The sequence below is a fragment of the Colossoma macropomum genome, unplaced genomic scaffold, assembly GCF_904425465.1.
Source record: "Colossoma macropomum unplaced genomic scaffold, Colossoma_macropomum, whole genome shotgun sequence".
Lineage (NCBI taxonomy): Eukaryota > Metazoa > Chordata > Actinopteri > Characiformes > Serrasalmidae > Colossoma > Colossoma macropomum.
Window position 1 is genome coordinate 11,479,621 of NW_023494804.1, and position 21,462 is coordinate 11,501,082.

Below are 21,462 nucleotides of genomic sequence, written 5' to 3' on the forward strand. Positions count from 1 at the left end.
GGTCTGTTTTTTTGCCATGAAGTGCAGACATGTGCTCACAAATAGCCACCCTATTCTCTGTAAGACATTATGGGGCAGATTTACTAAACGGTGAGGCTGGCCAGTTTAGCTGCTTACCTACCAAGAACTTCCATGTGATTTATTTGTGAATTGTGAATAATGACTTATTTTCTCAATCTTTTGACTTAATAACTTGAAAAAAAGGGTTAAGTGTCAAGAAAGTATGCAACTATTTCACCATCTTAAGTATTATTTTGAGAAAATAAGGCATTAATTCGACATAACAGATCATAAATTCAAGAAAATAGTAACCTATTTTGACGTTCTGTTTTGAAACATGTTTCTTTTGGCCTGGAACTTGAGTTCTGTGCCAAGTACGTTTGGAAACCATGTGATCTTGTAAAATCTCTGTTTAATTTTGATGAGTGCACCAAGGTAATTTGACTAAGTACATCAAAGAATGGCTTTGATCCCCCTTTGATCTTTTTTTGATAGGCTCCAATGTCCAGGAGTTTGTGACAGCACAAAACATTAGTAAATCTGCCCCTATGTTACTAAAAAGCACATAATGACAGATGACCGATGTAACTTGACAAGACTGAAGGTGAAAAGTACCCAAAACAAACAGGAGCTAGAAATGACTGTATTATAGACCTCGCAGAGCATCACCAGTGAGGATACCCACCATTTGGTGATGTCAATGGCAGGCAGTTATTGAGTATTAATCATGACGAGTAAATCTGTCCAGTTACATCTGGTCCCCTGAAAGTGGCTGACTATGTAGTTCCTATATGACTGACCTAATATAGATGCAAAAAATCTTCCAAAGTCACATTCATTTCAATGCAAATGTGCTAAAGTTTACAGCCAGAATAGCACAATTCATGTTACTACCTTATAAACTGCATTGTACATCAGGATAGTGAGCTCAGCGCAAAAGGTGGAAATAAAAGAACATTATACAAAGAAAAAAGCCAATGAGACCGAAATTTATTAGCCTACAGTTTGCTTGAGTGAAGTGTTAGGGATATTCACATCATACCAGACCTTTGGCAACCAAGAAAGGAAGCAGCTATCTAGAAATGACAAGAAAAAAAAATGCCAAGGATGAGGCCAAGTCCATCGTTTTCTATACAGTAAATAAAATAGATATAAAACGACTCAATGTGGAAATTTGGCCGTGTTTTGTGTCATGTCGCATCCATTTCGGTAAAAGTGCACATCGGGTTTTTCACTTTTTGACCTCTCCAAGATCGTCAATGCTGTCGTCATCCACCTGCAGGAGAACAAAGACTGTCTTAGCGGAATGCTTCACTGTGACCTCATGTACATTAACTGGTCAGTTCATTTTTAACAACGTGAGAAAAACCAGCCAAATGCAAAAGTAATCATAAAAAACAGAAGAGGCAAAAAGACTATGTTACCTCAGGCCACTTCTCCTGGATGACATCAATGATGTCATCTGTAAAGTCTCCCTGAATGATGATCTCATCCTCTGCTGTCACTGAGGCACCACAGGAGAATTTCTGAGCAAAGAACCTCTGAGCCTCTTTGAGGTCAATATCTGAGGAGGAAAAAGAACATGTATTGCTACAGAGGCAAAGTGAAGGGTGGCACGTGAAATTTAAGTTTAAATTTGGATGCTAAATCTTACCAAAGGTCCCCAAGCCGCACACTCGTGTGACGTATTTCTTCTTTGCGCGTGGGATTTTTGCTATCGTCACTTTCTGGGGAACAGTCTTCTTCTTTTGTTTGATTTGACCTCTACCACCTGAAAAGACAAACATTTACCGATATGGCTTCAACTTTTCAGTTCCTTCAGTATCTTTATTCTAGAGTACTGGAATACGCTGATTAATCAAGTACTTACTAATTTTACATATCTTGCTTCAAAATTAGGTTCAGAATGATAATACTATTGAAACACTGTTCTACATACAAGACATTATCTAATATGGTCTGGTCCTGGAGAGTTTAGATAGACTCCCAGGCCAGAATTGGGCCCTTGGGACTTTACCATATTCTCATATTCTTACAGCAGTGTCATTTGCAAATTTCCATAGTAATCAGACAGATATGCCCTTACTTTCACCATGAAGTCATTTTTGTACCGTAAAAGTAACTCAGAGTTCACACCTACAGTTGTATGCAAAAGTCTGAACACCCATTTTGAAATGACAATTTGTTGATTTTCAAAATATGAGTTAACACACCCTCCCCTAATTTAGATATGTCTTTTTTTAGCTTTAACATATTGGAAAATGTACAGAGGTTTGTTTCCGTATTGAGGATGTATTTACTTATTTTCACTTAGAAACCAAAAAACATGTAATTTGACTGGGGTGCCCAGACTTTTGCATACGACTGGATATTATGTTCATCACTCTCTTGGCGCCTGTAATAGAGCACCCTTTTGAAGCACGTAAATAACTCACAATGAGAGCTACAGCTCCACACGGCAGGATAAGTTTTAAGACACTGTCAAAGACTTTCAGAGTAAACAAAGATGCGAGTCTGTATCACCCCATACAAATTTAAATCAGTTAAGTTTTTGGAAGTACACAAGCATACAAAGATTCATCAAAAACTTGAATACTAAATACACTATAAGTGTCATGTACATAAATTTATATAAACACTGACATTCTCAGTTCTATTTGTACTTTGGTTCAAACAACACAGCATTGTATCAAATGATTGTATTTGCATTGACTTTTTAAGTTACTGTTACAATCAACTCCTCAGTCCATGCCAATGGGGTAAGTTGTAACTGTTGCACTCCTGCTGCTTTGGGCTGAACAGTTCACTAACAGTATGTACTGGAGACAAAGTTCACGCTTTCCTTTGAAGTTGAGATGTGGATGTTTAGCACATTTCTAAAGGAATGTATGTGAAATGTCAAGAAATATCAGAAATGCACATGAATCTCCTTTCCTACCTCTTTTCTGCTTCTTCTTTTCCTCTTCCTCTCCAGCAGGGGGCACCTCTCCACCTCCTCCACCACCTCCTGTTTCCTGCTTGGGTGCAGTTCCTGCAACGACACAAGCTTGAGTCTTTCCCTTTTAAGTCAAATATATTGAATAACAACAATACCTAAAACTGGGCTGTATACGTGTTTAAATTAAAGGCATGACTGCAAGACAAAGAGGAAAAGCAGGGCTTACCAAGAGTCATTCTAGCAAACACATCTGGGAAATTTTTCTCAAGCCATTGTCTGCATTTCGCTGGCTCAGGCATGTACTCACAGTACTGCAGATTGAAAAAGAACATTTATTAATGCACAGACACATCAAACAATTTTCCATGAAACTTCAAGAAAATCAAGTAAAAAGTGATCCAGGTTATTTTACAGTGTTCTACATTTTCCCTTATTAGATCCTCACTAAGGCAAAGATAGTCTTGTGTACTTACCTCTGTCGGCAGGGAGCATACTGAAAAGATGATGAGGGAGATATATTAGCCTTGTTAATGTACTACTAACAGTTATTAGTGTAAAACACTGGTTTATCTTGGCGATCAAGCTACTTCTTTTTAAAATGATGAAGAATCATACAATCAAAGTATCACAACATATGCAGGCTATCATGATAAAATGTGATCTGGAAATCTTCTCTTCCATATCATGGAAAAACAAATTTTCCTACTTTTAAAAAAATAATAATAAATACATAAAGAGTTTGATGTATGTAATGTTCTCCACTCTTAGTCCACACATATATGGAAACTAAGTGGCAAAAACAGCCCATTTTGAATTCAGTTGTTTAGTGAAACCACAAAAATCAATGCCTTTATATACAGTGCCCTCCACAAATATTGGCACCCCTGGTAAACATGAACAAAACAGCCTGTAAAAAACTTTTTATATTGCTTATACTTTTGGTCTTTCATTCAAAATATTAACAAAAATCTAACCTTTGTTTAAAGAACAATAACTGAAAACCAAATCTAAATCCTACCATGAAATATGTTTCTTTTCTCAAATCTATGTGTGCCACAATTGTTGGCACCTCTTCATTTAATATTTTGTGCAGCCTCCCTTTGCAAAGTTAACAGCTCTGAGTCTTCTCCTATAATGAGACTGGAGAAGACATGGCAAAGGATCTCAGACCGTTCCTAGAACCTTCTAGAACCTTTAGATTCTGAGGTCCACACTGTGGACTCTCCTCTTCAGCTCATCCCACAGGTTTTCTATGGGGTTTAGGTCAGGAGACTAGAGTGGTCATGGCAAAACCTTACTTTCCTGACCTTCTGTGGTCAGTGAACCATTTTTTGTGTTGATTTTGAGGTGAGCTTTGAATTACTGTCCTCCTGGAAGATCTAAACTATGGCCCAATATAAACCTCCTAGCTGAGGCAGTCAGCTTTTGATTTTATTTCTACTGGTACTTTATGCAGTCTATGATATCATGTATCAGGAATAAATTGTCCAGGGCCTTTGGAAGAAAAACAGCCCCACAACATCACAGATCCACCACCATACTTCAGAGTGGGGGTGAAGTACATTTCTGCATGGTTGTAGTTTGGGAGACATTCAAGACCTAACTAATGTCAGCAACTCCCCATCTGTGATCCTTGAAGGAACTTGTCAATGATTGCCCTGATAGTCAAAATGGGCATTTCAACTGTTATTTTCTTGTAGCCATTTCCTGATTTGTGCAGCTCAACAACCTTTTGTCATGTTGTCATCATTGCTATTTTCTCTGGTCTTTCTCATATTGATGGATGCCTGAGAGAATCTGGCCTGTGTTTCAGCTCATATTTTTCCCCACTGAAATAGAAAGTCATGACTGACCATTTAAGTGTTCCTAATCACTCAGGTGAACTTAAAAACATAAAATATGATTGAGCATACACTTCCATTAGATTTCACTCTTAGGAATTTCTAAGGGTGCCAACAAATGTGGCACACATAAGTATCATGACAAGATTTTTTTTTTCAATCATTGTACCTTAAATAAAAGTTAGATTTTTGCTAATACTTTGAATTAAAGATCAACATGATAAGTAATTGAGGCTATATTTACAACTAATTTTGCTCAAGATTACCAGGGGTGCCAGGGAGGGCACTGTATATCCTACAGCAGTTTAGTCCCGCCCATTCACATTGAAGTTATAAAGAATGTTTCAGCCCGGACTGTCATTTGAATGTGGCACAATACAGGCCACCCAATCACAATAGAGGGTCATTTAAATATATGAGTCTTTTAGGCACAGTAACAAAAACAGCCTGTTAAATTTTAAAGGAATAAAGAGAGACTCAGAAAAGGTCATCAAACATCTAATTTGTCAGTTTGCAGCCCATGGGTTTTGTCAATCATGGTTATCATATGGTCTGAATAGCAGTATTCCTGGTAGAAAAATGCAAAGATCTGCCTACCTCCACAGTAAAGTACTTTTAGAGGGTACTTAGCATCCGGGTCAGCTCGATCCACTTTGTTCTCTGGCGAGCCTGACTCTGCATTCTCAGTAGTAGCCATATTGTGTTATTCTGAAAACAAAAAATAAGCGTTTTTTCATATGCACTGAGAATACAACAAGATCAAATAATAAAAACAGTCAAATCAGGTAAACATTATTTGTTACATCAGCTCAGGGTATAATGATTTCAACTCACTCTAGTTAGTCTTCATTAACTACCTTTCACTGAAACCACTGTTGGTGATTACAATTAGGCATCTGGGTGCATCCTATGAATTGCACTTGTTTGCAAAGGACATACTACTTTCATTTGAGAAGAATTTGTATTTTTCTGAACTAAACTAAGTTGTTCAGCATAGAATTAAAGTCTTGTAGAATGAACACATTCTTAACACATCAAACAAAAAAATGTGCCCAGAAACGAAAGCAGTACCAAACCTGAAAATATGTACGATATCAAAATTATATTGGTATCGACAGATATTTGCCTAAAAATATTTGCTCAAACTGATTTTATGATGTATTAATTGTACTCCAGAAGAGCAGAATGTTTAGGCTATGCTGTGCTAAAATATTTGCAATTTATTCATTTTACTGCATGTTCAACCCTATAGAAATATATCTTATATTTCTTAGATATATTTATGGGACACTGGAGCTGTACCAGTCACATTCAAACCCTTAATTGTATCAAAATTGGTCGGAATTTTGTTACTACACACAGTCAAACTAAAAAACTGAAGTAAATTCATTACTGAACTACACAATACTGACATAAAGTCAAACAAAAGGCTCACGTTATTCTACAATATATTCAAATAAATAAGTACAGACGTATACTGCGATATACCGATGGATAATAAAGCATGTGCAGAGTTAAAAGTAGGAATCCGTGCTTCCAAACTCAGGCCAGACTTCTGCACTAGCTAGCTAGGTTTAGTAACCCAGCTCAAAATATCCAGCAGCTGTCATTACAGCCAGTGCTCTGAAATCTTATTCGGAAACATGTGAAGATACAGGCGGCGTCATCTAAACTTAGGTCTTCACAAAAAGAAGAGCAGAACAGTTTTAGATAAAATAACCGACCTGCTCAGTTTTTATTATCTAGAGAATTGCCACCCATTCATTAGCCACGCATGCTAGCTCGCTAATTTCCCTAAAATACATCACCATTCAGCCCATAACACAATGGCACTGCAACACATACCTCGTAAACACTCTCAATATTGCTTTCTTTTGAGTAAAAGCTCGAGCATTATTACATAAACCTTTAAGAGACTTTTTCAGTAAATACAGAAACAGTTCTCCAGCTTCAGAGCACACCTCCACAGTCTGGAGCTTTGGGTCCTGCCAATGGCTCCGAGCGAAGGGCTGATTGAGCTAATGCCTGCGTCGGTATGTAATGACGAATTTTTATTTCGGCGTTGTAATTAAAAGAAAAGTAGGTCCATTGGTGCAAAATATTTATTTAAAAAGTGGAATCCAGGCCTTTTGAGAAGATTGGCGAGATTCGTAGTCTCATCGTTGTTAGATCGTCAGGCAGTGCGCTGGCGTAGCGCAATAGTGTCTCATCACAACAAGAAATTTAAAAACTTGTAATGAAAACGCTGAAGAGCGAAGAGACACGATACAGCTTTAACCTGTACCTGTGATGTGTGGACGAGGGACATTTGTATATCATTACACCTGCTTCCGTGTTCTTATCAGTGTCATAATCGCGATATTTTAGAGACTGTTTTGATTCAAATTATACAACCAGCGTTAACAGTTGTAGGCATAGAGTAGTGTAAACTACTGGTCTGTCTCCCCCCTGAAAGGCTAGCTAACATCATTCGTTTTATAAGTCGGATGGTAGGCAATGGCTGTTAAACATAGCTGGGAAACTTTCTATGCTGTCATTTTTAAGTAACTCAGCCAGCTACAGTTCATTAAAGTAGCCTAAAATTAGGCACTTAGAACTTCACCCCAATGTGCGGAACGGGTCTGTTTATAGACACCAGCTTTACTAACAGCATCTGACAATGTGCAAGTGGACAGGGTTGAAGATCGAAGAAAAAATGGAGGAAGATAAAGGGAAAGTTGACTCCAGAGGGACTGGAAACCGTTTCCCCATGTCCAGAAATGGTAGCTAGAGATTAATATGGAAAGTCCTTGCATTGCTGATTAACCTATATAACGCATCAGTTTGGCGTAATATTTAAAATGACATCACTTTTCAGGTTTTTCATTTGATCCCTGGCACAGCACCCCTGTAAAGAAGGTACATCTTTTTGTATTTTGAGTTTAAACTATGGATTTAAATAATGTAATTGTTAGAAATAGTAGTTTGCTTTAGAGATGCATTTTGATGAAATATGTGTTGAAAATGTATACATGCGTTAAAGAGAAATTTCCCAAATTCCTGTATAATTCTGCCGTTGACATGTAAAATCAGTAACACTCAAAAAAATAAACTGTTGTATGAACTTAATTCGATTATGCCATACATGTCCATTCAAGCAAATAGAGTAGACTCAGTATACATACACTTTTCAGTTGTTGATGGAACAAAATTGAAACATTTCAGTGCAGTTTGTTTGGGTTTAACTGGATTAGAATTGTCTTTGGATCAGTGTAAACAGTTTCAATTCACTGAAATGTATGTTCATTAATTTTTGTCCATTTTACATAAACCCTTAACTTTTAGACGACACAATTTATTTATTAAAGATAAGCACATTTTTTTAATGTTTGGGAGAAGAGTGGTTTGTTGTGAAATGATGCGTTGTAGAAAAATGTACCAAATCAAATTTCTTTACAATAATGCTAAAAAAATGGTAAATCCAAAAAAAAAAAGCCTTAGACTGGGTTCTTTGGGTACGAGTACTGTTTTTTCCTTACAACACCCTATTTGTACCTCTCCGCCATGCTTCAGTCATCAGGCAAAATATTCATAACCATTTCATGTAATAGCTTTCTGTGAGGTAGCTTTTAGAGATAAAATTTTAGAGTAACTCTGGTTACTCTTTCTGGTCTAGTTCCTGTTCCCACCATTGTTGTCTAGTTTCTCTAGAACTGAACTTTTCACATCAAACGTTGTCATAACCATTTACTCATACATATATTTTGAAAATGTTTCAAATGTGTGAATCCTAAATGACTCCCTTGACCTTCTCTGAATGAAGCATACAGATGAAGTCAGCATGGCAAGACAGACTGCACGGAGTCCTCAGGCCCCTTCTAATCACATATCATCTCTGTCCATCATGCAGAGCTCTAAGGTGAGAGATCATTGTTATTGATAGATTATTTTTGGTTAGTGTGCAAACATCTTGTTCATATTGATTATAACCTGTAGATCAGAGGTTCCCATAACCTAGCGTGGACCCACATGTAGAGGTGCTGTTGGCTCTGAGACCAAATTTTTACTCAATGTTACTGTTTTTATGAACAAAAATAACATACTATGACAATAGAATAAAACATGTAAACATTGTTGCATAATTTAGTATAGTTGTGGAATACAAAATAATGAAAAAAAACAGTAAAAAACACTTATTGTTTTATATTTAACTGTAAACTATTTGGGCCACATTAATAAATTTCATTAGTATTTTGTTGGACAGTGTTAAATTTGCTTATATAAAAGCAACAAATAACAATATTTAAAGTCGATTTGAATTGGAAATCAAAATGCATTTTCCATCCATACTGCGTTGTGTTTTCGAGTAAAACTGGATATCAAGGAGAGTCTCTAAGATAGCTGAGCGTCTACATTCAGTGATAAGTAGACGTGGTGAAAGTGGAGGTGAAACAGTATAACTGGTTAATATTATTTTTTCTCCGCCCGCTGGTGCATGGTGATGTATTCAAATCTCAGAAGATGTCATTTTAATGCAACATTGCAGAAAAAAAAACGCTTTTAAAATTATATGATTTAGCAGGAAACGATGAATGTAGGAATTGTGCTATCTTCTACGTGTAAATTGCATTATTTAAAGGAACAGTCTAGCAAAAAATCAAATTTACACAATCTTCCACTTACCCCAGATGTAGTCGATCAGCCAAGACATGTTTGTGGTAATTTTGCTTTATAGCTCATAGTAAGTCATACTGTGTCCTAAACTACTTTTGTGTGACCTTAAAGAAGATCTGGATGCAGTTTGAGCTTGTTTAGAGAGATTTTGGTAGATCTCCACTATCAACAACATTGTCATGACAAGTTTAAAGTGAAAAAATTTCTCCTAATAACACAGAGCTTGTGAACTACTTGTAGAGAGCTAGACCAATCAGAAGCAACCAAACATCCATGTGTGGTGCACTTGACAACAGAACCACAACTGACTGGCAGTCTGCCACACTGCCACACTGCATTCAGCTTTCAAGCTTCAGGCCAGAAAAGGGGGATATTCTGGTCTTAATGGCCAAAAAACAAGGGCCTTAAAGGATTTACAAAATGTCCGAAGAAAGAAAATCTTCTACCTTTTTTCTTAACTACATACTTAAGAAATTAGCATTTTTCAAAAAAATGAAAGAACATTTTGTAGCATTGGTTCTGATTCTGACCCCTTCCCCAAGTGGATGAATCTGATGATTGAAAGAGTATTCAAAGAGAAAATTGGTGAAGGATGTGTTTCCTGAGGATGTGACTTAATTATCTGCTATTTTCATTACATCTTTATCAGTATAATGTTGATTTTGCATTTGACACCTAAGCATTGAGCTGGACCTTCTTTTTGAGCATGTGTGAGTGACGTAACGTGTAAAACGTGTGATGTGGTTTGAAAAACTCCTGTAGAATCCGTTCCAAAACCTCAGACTTAAGTTATTATTTCAGGTTTTACGGGGTGACTGACAGCATATTGCATTTTGGTATATACATTCAGCTAATGTAGTGATCTAAGGCAGTGGTTCCCAACCCTTTTCCTTGAGGACCCCCTGCCCTGCACATTTTAGTGTTTGCCCAGTTCCCAACACCCTGATTCAACTACTCTGCTAATTAATAAACCCTTGCTGAGTTGAAGTGTATTTTGACAGGAAAACACACAAATAGGCAGGTCTAGGGGTCCTCCAGGACCAGGGTTGGGAACCACTGATCTTTGATGTTCACTAGAAATCAATAGTGCATTATGGGAGAAATTGTAGACCCTCATAATCTCTCTGGAATTCCATTATGCGATTTGGACACAAAATGCAAGCAATGCAAGATCCATTTTGGTCACAACCCCAGTATTACATCATAACAGTCAGGATACTGTTGTGCTGCAACAAGAGAGCAGACAGAACAGGCGTATATTGAAGGCACAGAATGTAAAATTGTGCACTGGCATCCATCATGCGGTGCCAGGTTTGTGATCGTTTTAGTTTGTTATTACATTGCTTGAATCATAGTTTTTATGGTGTAATGTTTAAAATAATAACTGGTCTTTTCTTAACTGCATGTTTTGTGTACTTTTAGACTTCAGCATGCGAGTTGGAGATCTCTACCATCCAAAAACAGAGGATGGAGCTGCAGCTCCTTATAGCAGAGCTGAAGGACCGTGACCAGGAGTTGAACACTATGGCTGCAGCCCACCACAGGCAGCTCCAGGCCTGGGAGCAGGACCGACAGAGAGTGCTGACTTTGGAGCAGCGGTGTGCTCGCCTTGAGGGTGAGGAATACCAAGCAACTTCAAACTGAGGTCAAACATTTACAGAAATGCTCCACCTAAAATGTTTATTTTTCCAATAATTATTGAAAGATAATAGGTAGAGATGGCATGATTTTTTTCTAACATTGATACCAATATTGAAACCTTCACTATCAGCTGATACCAACCAGGTTTTTTCTTCTTTAAAACTGCTAAGATGTAAAATGAGCTGTTTTTAGTTAAGACACTTCAGATGAACAGCTAAAAGTAGGCCAGTATGCTCAAACTACTCACTACACTTCCCCACAGGAAGAAATATACAGCTAACAATCAAATCACACAGTGTGTGTGGGGGTATATCAGGATAGATGTGACACAGGATTGAATTAAATTCATTAATTTCAGTGCCATCTTTGTTAATAGGTACATGTTAATATCAGGGCTTTGAAGGATTCACTTAATTTTTTTGATCCCCATCGCATAGGGATGCTCGCTAGCCATGCTGTTCCATTCGTAGAAATTTCTACAGTCATATCTATTATTATGGGGTTGTGGGGAAAAAAAATCTAACATGTAATTGAAGTTTAATTGAAATTAAGAAACAAAAACCACTACATTTTAACATGCATCACATTTATTGACATTGCTAGACATTCTTAGGAACAAAATGTAACTGAGGCATGTTCCCATTTATATTTGTGGTGAGGCAGATGCCAACTTCCCTATGTTTGGCAACATAAGGAATATACAAATGTGGCTATTAAAACATGTCCTTATGCCTGAAAATGCCCCTATTCACTGTTGGATCAATAATTAAGCAGTTTAAAATAACTGGAGCAGTAGTGAACCTGTCTGGAATAGGATGCATGTTTATTTTACCACCACACGTAGTGAGGAGGATAGTTACTAAGGCAAAAATTTTCCAAGGCCAAAGGTCGGAGATTTGCAGACGCTAATAGAACTGGGTTCTATGGTCAGATGGAACAAAAATAGAGCTTTTTGGCAACAAAGAAAGATGACTAAACTGAAAAGAACCTTGTCTTTCATTCATTTTTAGCTACATTAGCATTTTGGCTGAAGCAGATTTTTTACAACATTTTGTGTGTGAATGTTTATGTCTGAGTGTCTGCCCTATGATGGACTGGCGACTTCTCCAGGATATTTCTTGCCCTCCGCCCAATGAACACTGAAATAGGCTCCAGCAGCCCCTGTGAACCCAGGAGGATAAGAGGCTTAGATCAAGAATGAATGAATGGATGAAATATCTGCATTCAATGCAGTGACACCTCAAGCTGTCATAAATCAGAGAAACATGTCCATGTGAGTGAGTATGTTGATTGATGTGTATGTGACTGCGGTCAACAGACGAGCTACAGAAGCGCAACGAGGTGATCCGAGCCATTAGCAAGCACGTAAAGATTGTGGAGGCGCGTGAGAAGGACAGACACAGAGAGCTCAGCACTGCCCAGCAACAGCTGAAGGAACTGAGCCAGAAACAACAGCACAGCAGCAAACAGCGACATGACCTGGAGGTATTTGTTTGATTTCTTGTCCTTCATATCTCCTGACATCTGTATACAATGTTTACAAATGCAATTCCATGCACTGTATCTATGGAGTTGCATATGACATTTATTTACAGTATTTTTTTGTAATTTTATGGACTCAACCTGTACAGTGTAGATTTAGATAAAATAGAAGATACTGGAAATCAGTTTTTAGTTGTTTTATTTGATATTTCAAGTATTTTAACAACAAGAAGTAATTAAATGATAATTAATACATTGTAATTAGCTATTTACAGTCATTTATGCCAACTTATCTGCTTTGAGCTTGAAATATAAGGCATCTCTGGATATTAACGTTTTAAGAATTGTCTACAGTGCTGTTAATCATTCTGGACACATTTCAAGTTCTTAATTTTTAGCTTTTTTTACCAGCTTTTTGTTTTAGTACTAGCTTAGTTGCAGAATCATGTTATACATGTATTTAGGGCTGGGATCATTGTGAAAGATTCATAAATTGGGAACAAATGATTGCTAACTATTGAAATTTCATTAATTAAATTATTCAGTACACTTAATTTCCCTCTTTCAGCCCAAAAACTAACCTGCCACTTTTAAACATCTCCAAAAACCGTGATTTTGTATTACAAACTTTTAAAATGCTTATATAAGTGATCCACGCTTTGAACATCTTTTTATCAGTTGCTGATAATGCTGATAATTGCTGATGGTCATTTCCAGGAGAAGAATCAGAGTCTGAACTCGACCATCATGACTCTCTCGTCCCAGGTTGGCCAGCTCCAGGTTCATGAGGAGGAGCTCAGTTCTATGCTGAAACTGAAGGTAATTCTCCTTACTGTTCTCTGTTTGTAAAACCTGCACATATTATGTATGTAAATGTTATCGCAATTTGTCCTGTTTTTATTTTATTTATGAGGACAAAGACCTGATGGAAGCCACCAGTCACATTTTGGCTTTAACCGATCGGCTGCGGGAGTCGGACACTTTACTGAGGGTGTCTCAGACACGTGAGGGCATAATGTTACAGGAAACAGAGAAATACAAACGTCGCTTCAGAGAGGCCAGACATGAAAATGTTAAACTGAAAGGTACACAGTGTGCTTACTTCTGACTACATGCACCCTCATGTAGAGCTAAAAGTCTCATCCCAGTAAATGACCAGTGTTAGTTGTCACTGTGACTATTACAGTCTATACCACTGCCTTCATTTCTAGGCAACAGTATCCTGAGAATGATGCATGCATTAAACAGGATTTAGCCCTCCTATGTTTGTGTGTTTTAAATAAGTAAGTCAATCTGTTTTCTCTTGTAACCACAGAGACATACTGATAATATTCTTTTTTTCCTGCAGATGAGCTTCAGGAGAAGACTATAGAGAACAACAGTCAGAGAGAAGAGCTCATTCGGCTTAAACAAGAGAACCAGCTGCTCAGGAAAGAATTGGCTCTGGCAGGTACTGCAGCTAAAGTAATACTGAAATTGCTAAATACCATCATATGCTAATGTTTGAATTCCCCCAGTGAAATTACATGTTTTGTTGATTTTCTAAGTAAAAATATTATATCACATCCTCTACAAAGATCCAACTGAAATAGTTTAACATGCAGGGGAACAAATCATAAATCATATAAAATGTGCCATAACTTTTGCACAGGCCACATTTTAATGTTTTTTTTCCATTATGTTAAATTCATCCAATAAACAGAAATTGTGCTGCAAAATCTACTGATTTAGACTATCAGACTGTCCTATCTGCAGTTTTAATATGAGGCTGAAGTTGGCTTCCTGTTCACCAACTTCTTGTTCGAGTTTTCCCGTTCCACCTTAAATGGTGCAGCAGTTACATTCCGGTGCCTGAGGTCTTACAATAACTGCTGCCCCTTTTAAGGTCGAATGGGGAAAAAAATTGAACAAGAAGCTGGCGAATAAGAAGATGACTGGTGGGCTTTTTTGGTAAGGTGATTTCTGCATGTTCTGCAGACAGGGTGACCATCTTCAAGTTTCCCTCTGCACTCTTGTAAAAACCAATATACAACCACTCTTCAGTCCCGGCCCTCTTAGAAGGCTGAAAAACGCTATCACTGGCTTCTGCCATGTGTGCACTGACCGTAAACAAACCCAGGTTGCGTGCAGCATCTGGGTGCCTGCATCTGCGAGACTGTTGCTAACTTTGGTTGATGCTGGTCAGTAGGCTATTTAACGTGAGTTTTTTAAAGCATGGTAATTGACCATGGTTTTAGTGAAAATTAAAATGTGAAACATTTTACTGTGGTTTACCATGAAACCAGTAACTGTTTCATCACTAAATTGAAGACTATTGTATGCTATACATTTTCATCATGTTATGCACTTGTTTAAATTTTGGTGTTTACCGACTTTTAAAAATTTCGACATAATTCGGTCTTTGAGATGTAAACAAAGCTATTTAGAGTGTTTTGACTGGACATGGTGGATTGTGGAAAAACTATTGATGTGGATATATATATATGTGTGTGTGTGTGTGTGTGTGTGTGTGTGTGTGTGTGTGTGTGTGTGTGTGTATGTATATATATGTGTGTGTGTGTGTGTGTGTGTGTGTGTGTGTGTATGTATATATATGTGTGTGTGTATGTATGTTCTTTCTTTTTCAGAGATGCACATATATTTGTGTGTGTGTGTGTTGTTGTTGTTAAAATCAGTTAAAGCTAATACAATATTCTCAGGCATCAGGCAGCATATTGGTAACCATTTCATGTAATAGCTTTCCATAAAGTAGCTTTCATGTACATTTAACATTTTGGACATCTGGTTCCTATCACTACTACTGAGTATGTTTCTCTAGAATGGATCACTTCACATCAAACCACTCTGAATTACTTTGTTTTACATCTTAACCATTTAATTATGCAGCATTTTTTAACATTTTGTGGAATTTCCCTTAAAGCTGTTTGTATTAGACTTGGTTAATTTTAACGTTATGAGTTTCTTCTTGGATTTCGAGCAGGAAAATGACATTCATGCTATCTCTGAACATTACATATCCATGCTTTCTGTGCTCTGTGTTCAGGTGAGGGTGAAAGCTGGAAGGATGAGTTACTTGAATTAGCCAGATCAAAGCAAGAGCGCACCGAGTCTGAGCTTCTCTGCCTGCGACAGGTACTTCCTGCCATGCTGTGCCTAAAGTGTCGGTGTATTTCACCAAAATATGCAAATGTTGTTAACAATGAATGAAAGCTTGGGAACAGTTAGCGTTGTGCTATTTGGGGCCTTCCTTTTATTTTTGCTTTCTTTGTTAGTGTGTTTAACACGTTGGTTGAAGTTTTCCTTCAAGTCTCCAAGGATGTTATAATGTCAGTTATCAGTCATTTGAAATGTCATTGCCCTTCTTTTTTTCTGGCTCCTGTGCAGTTTCCGGTTATTCAACATTCCATTTCTCCTCAGGTGACTCAGTCAGTCTTGAGCTTGATTTTGCCTCATGATGTACCCATGAATAGGCACAAATGTGAAGTAGCTTCAACATAACTTTATTCATACAGTTCAATTCATATATATTAGATAAAATTGATAGGATGCACTCGTACAATCGTTTTTTTTTTTCAAACCCAAATACATTCTGAGAAATTTTTGTGCAAGCCTGACCTGAAGTTTTGAGTCTGAAACTGACCTGAGTACAGCAAAATTCTGTCCGACACTGACCCAAAACAGCTCATCGTCACCCAAAGCGCCAAAGGACAGCTGATAGGACGGTACTGCTTACCATGTAGCGACAGTAGTAGCTGGCGTTAGGTTATAGAGAAATAAAATCCAAAACAATATAAAAAAACAGAGAATTTTTTTAACCCAGTTTTCTCCGTCTTTTGTCAGTTCCACCCACTAGCTAGATCTCCTCCATCACACAATGCTACAAAGCTGGGAGGGTGAGGGCTAGTGTATGCTTTCTCTGAGACACGTGAAGAGCCGCCTCTTTTTGAACTTCTGCTAACACAATATCATTGTACAGCTCAACATGCTTGGAGGAGAACACTAACTGCCAATTCTGTCATGTCAGCTAACAGATCGCATTGGCTAGCATCGTGCTAGTTATGGGGAAAGAGGGAGTGCCACCCTAACAACCCAGAGGGAGCTGGACTGTGGTTCACAGTAGCATCGCCAGGGATCAGACGTGCGATCTCCCATCGATAGGGTCAACGCTTAGACTCCGAAGCCCCATAGTAGCATTTATGTCCTGCTTTGTCGAATGTATTCATTAAGAAATGCTTTTGAACAGCATCTCAAACATTTTCAGTCTGGATAAACTTGTTTAATCCTTAAGCTAATTCTTTACATAGAAAGTATTACATTTAACATAAAAATACTTACCAGGGAAAATGCAGGGAAAAATCTGTCTGAAGTGGGAGGGGACCTTTGAGAACTGAACGTGAAATTTGAACTTGACCTGAGATGACACATATTTGTAAAATGACGTCTGAGCTCGATTGAGTTTGACTGAACTCGACATGAGCAGTCAGGTCCCAAAAAGTTCTGATAAATATTCAAGATCCACTATCAAACTAAAGGAAAGTATTATCAGTATTGTGATCTGTGTGTGTATGTGATGTTACAGGTGTGTGAGAAGCAGCTGAATGACCTGCAGTTCTTGAAGCTCAACCTAGAGAGCACCAGAGAGGCACTGAGACTGTATGAAGGTCAAAGGTCATTCAAGAGGTAAGTGTGATGCAGAACTGGCCACTCGAAGTTGCGAGTCAGTCAGCCTTTAAATGTCTCATGACTTGACTTGGACTTGAGACTCAAGGTTACTTTTAGCTTGAGAAAAAACCAACACCAATCTAGACTGGTTAAATTAGGTCCATCAACCTTAATGCAGTAAATTATTTTTTCACTTTCCGTTTCCGCGTTTCGTTTCCAGCCTTACATGTGTGGCTTGCCTGACAGTTTAGCTTTGGTCATGTGTAGGTATTACTGTAATGCTGCTTTCCCACTGCTTAGAGCAGCATCACGTTTGACATGCCTCCAAATAATGAACCTTTTATTAGAGAAGGGCTATATGACAATATTGTAATAAATTTTGTGATTGTGATAAATAATTTGCATTTCTGAGAATATTCTGGATATCATTTGTACTTGAAATTGTACTTTAAGAATTTGAACACTAAGGAATTGCATGATTTATTAAGAAAAGAGAGCATAATCAGGCTTGTTTGATTGGATTTAGAGCAGTACAGAATGTGAAATTGTAAAAAAAATCATTGTGTCATTGTGTTTTTAGGTGTAGCACAACTAGTACTTTGTGTCTGTGAGTCACAATATTGTGATATGTATCATGTATCATGAAACTGTCTAAGTGTCATAATATGAAATTTTGCCATATTGCTCAGCCCTACCTATAGAAAATCATACAGCTTGCAATTGCTAACCCAGCTAAAAAGTTGAATATGTGTTAAACGAATGTGATGTGTAACTCACTAAAACTCCAGCTAGGTTAGTTGACAACTTCTACTAAATTGGCTACAACTCTAGGTTGGCTTGAAATGGTTGGCTCACATCTTGAATTGCAGGTATTTTATTGCAGTTGGATTAGCTATTGCCCTAGCTAGCTGGCATACTTGCTAAGCCAGATGCTAGCCAACCGTTTCAACTATTTTTTAAACCAACTATTTTATTTTTTCCCCTAAAGTCCACTTACATTGTCTGTGTGATTTTATGTACATCTATATGATAATTTTCCACCTCTCTTCATCCCTTAGAGTTAGTATTAATTGCGCTAGCTAGCATATTTACTATTCAAACCAGATGCTAGCTAACCATTTTAAGCATGCTGGCCTGTGCAGTAGCTAATTTAGTAGAAGGTGTTGGCTAATCTAGCTGATTTTAGTAAGTTATGGAACACATTCCTTTGAAAATGTTTAGCTGGATTGGCTATTGTGCCAGCTGGTTATGTGCTAGCATACTACAGACTAACTATAGGCTAATCAGTTGTTTCAAATTGATTTGCCTCTTTTGCACTAGCTAGCATACTTGCTATACAAACTAACCTACAAAATGAATTTCTCTTCTCTTTTTTCAAACACTGCATTTACTGCTTGTAGCGCTTCAGTTGTGTCCTTCAGAAAGTTGTTCTATAATGAAAGGCTACTTATTTAAAGATATGTGGAACCTAATGTGTTTTAGTTGGACTCAAGACTTGACTCAGAATCTCAAGACTTGGATTCTTGAGAACTTGACTTTGATCTCTGGTGTCATAAGGCTGTTTCCATCTTGGTGTATCTACAAGAACCTGTACATAACTATAACATGTTTGTGGTTTTAGGCATGATAATGTAGCAGGAGCTGCTTTAGAACATAGTAGCCATCAAGGAACAGAGACAGGAGAGTCAGTGCATCAACAGTGCCAAAGCAGAAGCATAGATATACAACCTGTCTCACCTCAAGCTGCAGCAGAGTCAGCCACAGAGAACTCTGCCACAAGTGCCGTTACATCAGGATACATTACTGATTTCAGCTGGTGCAAGGAGGAGAAACGGGCAGAAAGGAATAGCAACGCTCCACCTACTAGCAATGAATGTGGTGGGGCTACGACTAAGCTAGGTACCATAGTACTCCATTGTTGTGATCGTAATGATGAGACAACAGAGGATGACTTCTCTGAGGTAGCTGACTGTGAAAGAGGAACTGAAGTGGACCTCATGGCTGTCATTAACTGTGATTTAGAGACAGAGACCCCAGTGCTGGTGGTGAATGTCAGTACAAAAGACCTGCAGTGCTCTAGGTATGAGATTAAGTCATTTAAATAATTGATGGTCAGGAGCAGCAAATTATTATTTTGTGAGTTTTGTATATTATGTATTGACAGTTCTGTATATAACTAAACCATTGCATTAGTAATAGTAATTCAGCAGGCTCTCTGATGATGATCACCTTCACCTCAGTCCAGGGGATGTGACCTGCCTGTACGTGGAATGCCCCACACCCTCACCACAAAGTAGGAGAAGCCCTGCCCCTGTAGAGGATGCGGCATTAAACAGCATCGTCAGCACCAACCAGGTAGCCCACCCCATCACAGCCATCCCCTTAAAGGGCTCATACGTGTCTTTTTTTTTCCTCCACTTCCAACATTTGTGTGGTTTTATGTACCAAAAACAATCAGAATTTATTTATATATGACCATTTTCCAACCTCTGCTTATGCCTTAGAGTTAAACAGGCTGTTCCTGTTACTGTGCCTTTATGACTGATATATGTAAACGACCTCTGTTCGGTCTGGCAGTCCTGAATTGGCCGTCATTCAAAAAGTAGGCTAAATCACTCCGTATAGCTTCATAGTGAATAGACGGCGCTAAACTGATGTATGCTGAGTAGGCGAATATGTGTGAAATGTGTTTTTGTGACATAACAGAAACAGTCCATACAAAACAGGTTGTTTTTGCAGCTTAATGGGAAAATTGTGTACATGTGACCTTTTTACCAAGCGACTGCTTTAAGAGAATGGTAGTCGATTGGCAAAGACATGTTAGGAGTCCAAATTTGGCTTCTTTAGTCAGGAACTGGAGTGACGAGACTAACATTCCTACAAAAACTAGAATTCAATAGTCACCTAAATAACCCAAATAGTTTCTGTAAAAATACATCAACAAAACTTCTTTCAACACGCTCAAACCACATCCAGGTCTTCATTAAAGTTGTACAGACTTGCCGATGTGGTTTGGACCCAGTATGACTTACTGTGAGCTATAAAAATGAACAAAACTGCAGGCAGCCAGGAGGGTTTGGACAACAGAGTCTGTATTAACAAACTTCTTCAGAAATAGAAGTGCTGATCTAGATTCAGTATTTGTAAAAATGTCTGTCATTAATACAGAGAAATCTGATCCATCAGTCCTGCTTTGTGAATACCAGCCCTAGTGTTGCCTGAAATGGCTTCCCATAGCAGTGAAGTTTTGTTCATTTTTATAGTTCCTAGTAAGTTATACTGTGTTCTGAATCAAACTGTCAAGTCTGCACAATCTTAACGAAGACCCGGATGTGGTAAAAAGTATTTTTATAGAAGATGTTTAGGTAATTTGGGTGACTATTGTGTTCTAGTGTTTGTTAGCAGTGTTAGCTTCATAGCCCTAGTTCTAAACTAAAGAGGCAAAATTTGGACTCCAGACATGTCTTGGCTGATTGACTACATCTGGGGTAATTGGGAAGTTGGATAAAATAGATTTTTCGCAGAACTGTCCCTTTAACATCTGTAGAATTACATTACATATATCATTTCATGTCGTCTTGTTTTTCATTTTTTTATATTTTTTTGCATGTAAAAGAGAATGTTTGTATATGTTTTGATGCAACAGGAGGAGTACAACTCATCCACGAGTCGTTTGCAGCGCTTGCTGGCAGAGTCGCAACAAATGGTGGCTAGTCTGGAACGCTCTTCTGGAAAATCTCTGAGCCCCACCCCGAGCCCCACCTCCCACTGTAACTCTGTTTGCAGCCTCTGTGTTAACCATAATAATGGCAATAGTCACAACCACTCCCAGTCCCCCAGAAATAGCCAGGAAGAAAGGGTAAGTGTTGTGATTCTGCATAGTATTGTAGATGCAAGACGCTTCACAGGATTGTAGAATTCCTTCATAATCATTCAGTTTGAAACTTCCTGCTTTAATGTTTCAGCAGATTGATGATTCTCAGATCCAGAATGATCAGCAATTCCTGAGAACCAAGGAATGTGGCCAATAAGTCTTTTGGTCGACATTAAAAACACCCTGACGTAGCCTCTGACATCACATGGACCTCACAATGCGCTGTGGGAAAATATACATGCAGCATTCCTTAACACTGCCAAGCCATTTCACTGCACCTACAAATAAATCAGTTTCAAGCAAAACAAAGATGGAAATTTCATTTAAGATACACTTTTTACTTGTAAATATGATTGTAATTGTAATTTTTT

The 21,462-nt window shown here is 38.0% G+C and overlaps 2 protein-coding genes across 3 annotated transcripts; one reads left to right on the forward strand and one right to left on the reverse strand.

Moving 5' to 3' along the window:
- Window positions 1-969: 969 nt before the first annotated feature.
- On the reverse strand, window positions 970-6,794 carry denr (density-regulated protein). The gene is made up of 8 exons (XM_036594753.1): window positions 6,625-6,794; window positions 5,377-5,487; window positions 3,412-3,431; window positions 3,165-3,249; window positions 2,939-3,031; window positions 1,655-1,771; window positions 1,425-1,564; window positions 970-1,276 (listed from the first exon to the last, which is right to left on the reverse strand). The coding sequence occupies exons 2-8, from the start codon at window positions 5,474-5,476 to the stop codon at window positions 1,232-1,234; spliced, it is 600 nt and encodes a 199-aa protein (XP_036450646.1). The 5' UTR covers window positions 5,477-5,487; window positions 6,625-6,794; the 3' UTR covers window positions 970-1,231.
- A 145-nt stretch (window positions 6,795-6,939) lies between these two features.
- ccdc62 (coiled-coil domain containing 62) lies at window positions 6,940-21,369 on the forward strand. Of its 2 annotated transcripts, none has more exons than XM_036594751.1 (13): window positions 6,940-7,541; window positions 7,637-7,677; window positions 8,582-8,677; window positions 10,855-11,047; window positions 12,392-12,558; window positions 13,273-13,374; window positions 13,469-13,640; window positions 13,904-14,005; window positions 15,599-15,687; window positions 17,135-17,235; window positions 19,458-19,572; window positions 20,864-21,076; window positions 21,183-21,369. In XM_036594751.1, the coding sequence occupies exons 1-13, from the start codon at window positions 7,439-7,441 to the stop codon at window positions 21,246-21,248; spliced, it is 1,560 nt and encodes a 519-aa protein (XP_036450644.1). In that variant the 5' UTR covers window positions 6,940-7,438; the 3' UTR covers window positions 21,249-21,369. The 2 variants fall into 2 exon arrangements, with proteins under 2 accessions (XP_036450644.1, XP_036450645.1); XM_036594752.1 differs by having other exon boundaries at window positions 21,186-21,301.
- The last annotated feature ends 93 nt before the right edge of the window (window positions 21,370-21,462 follow it).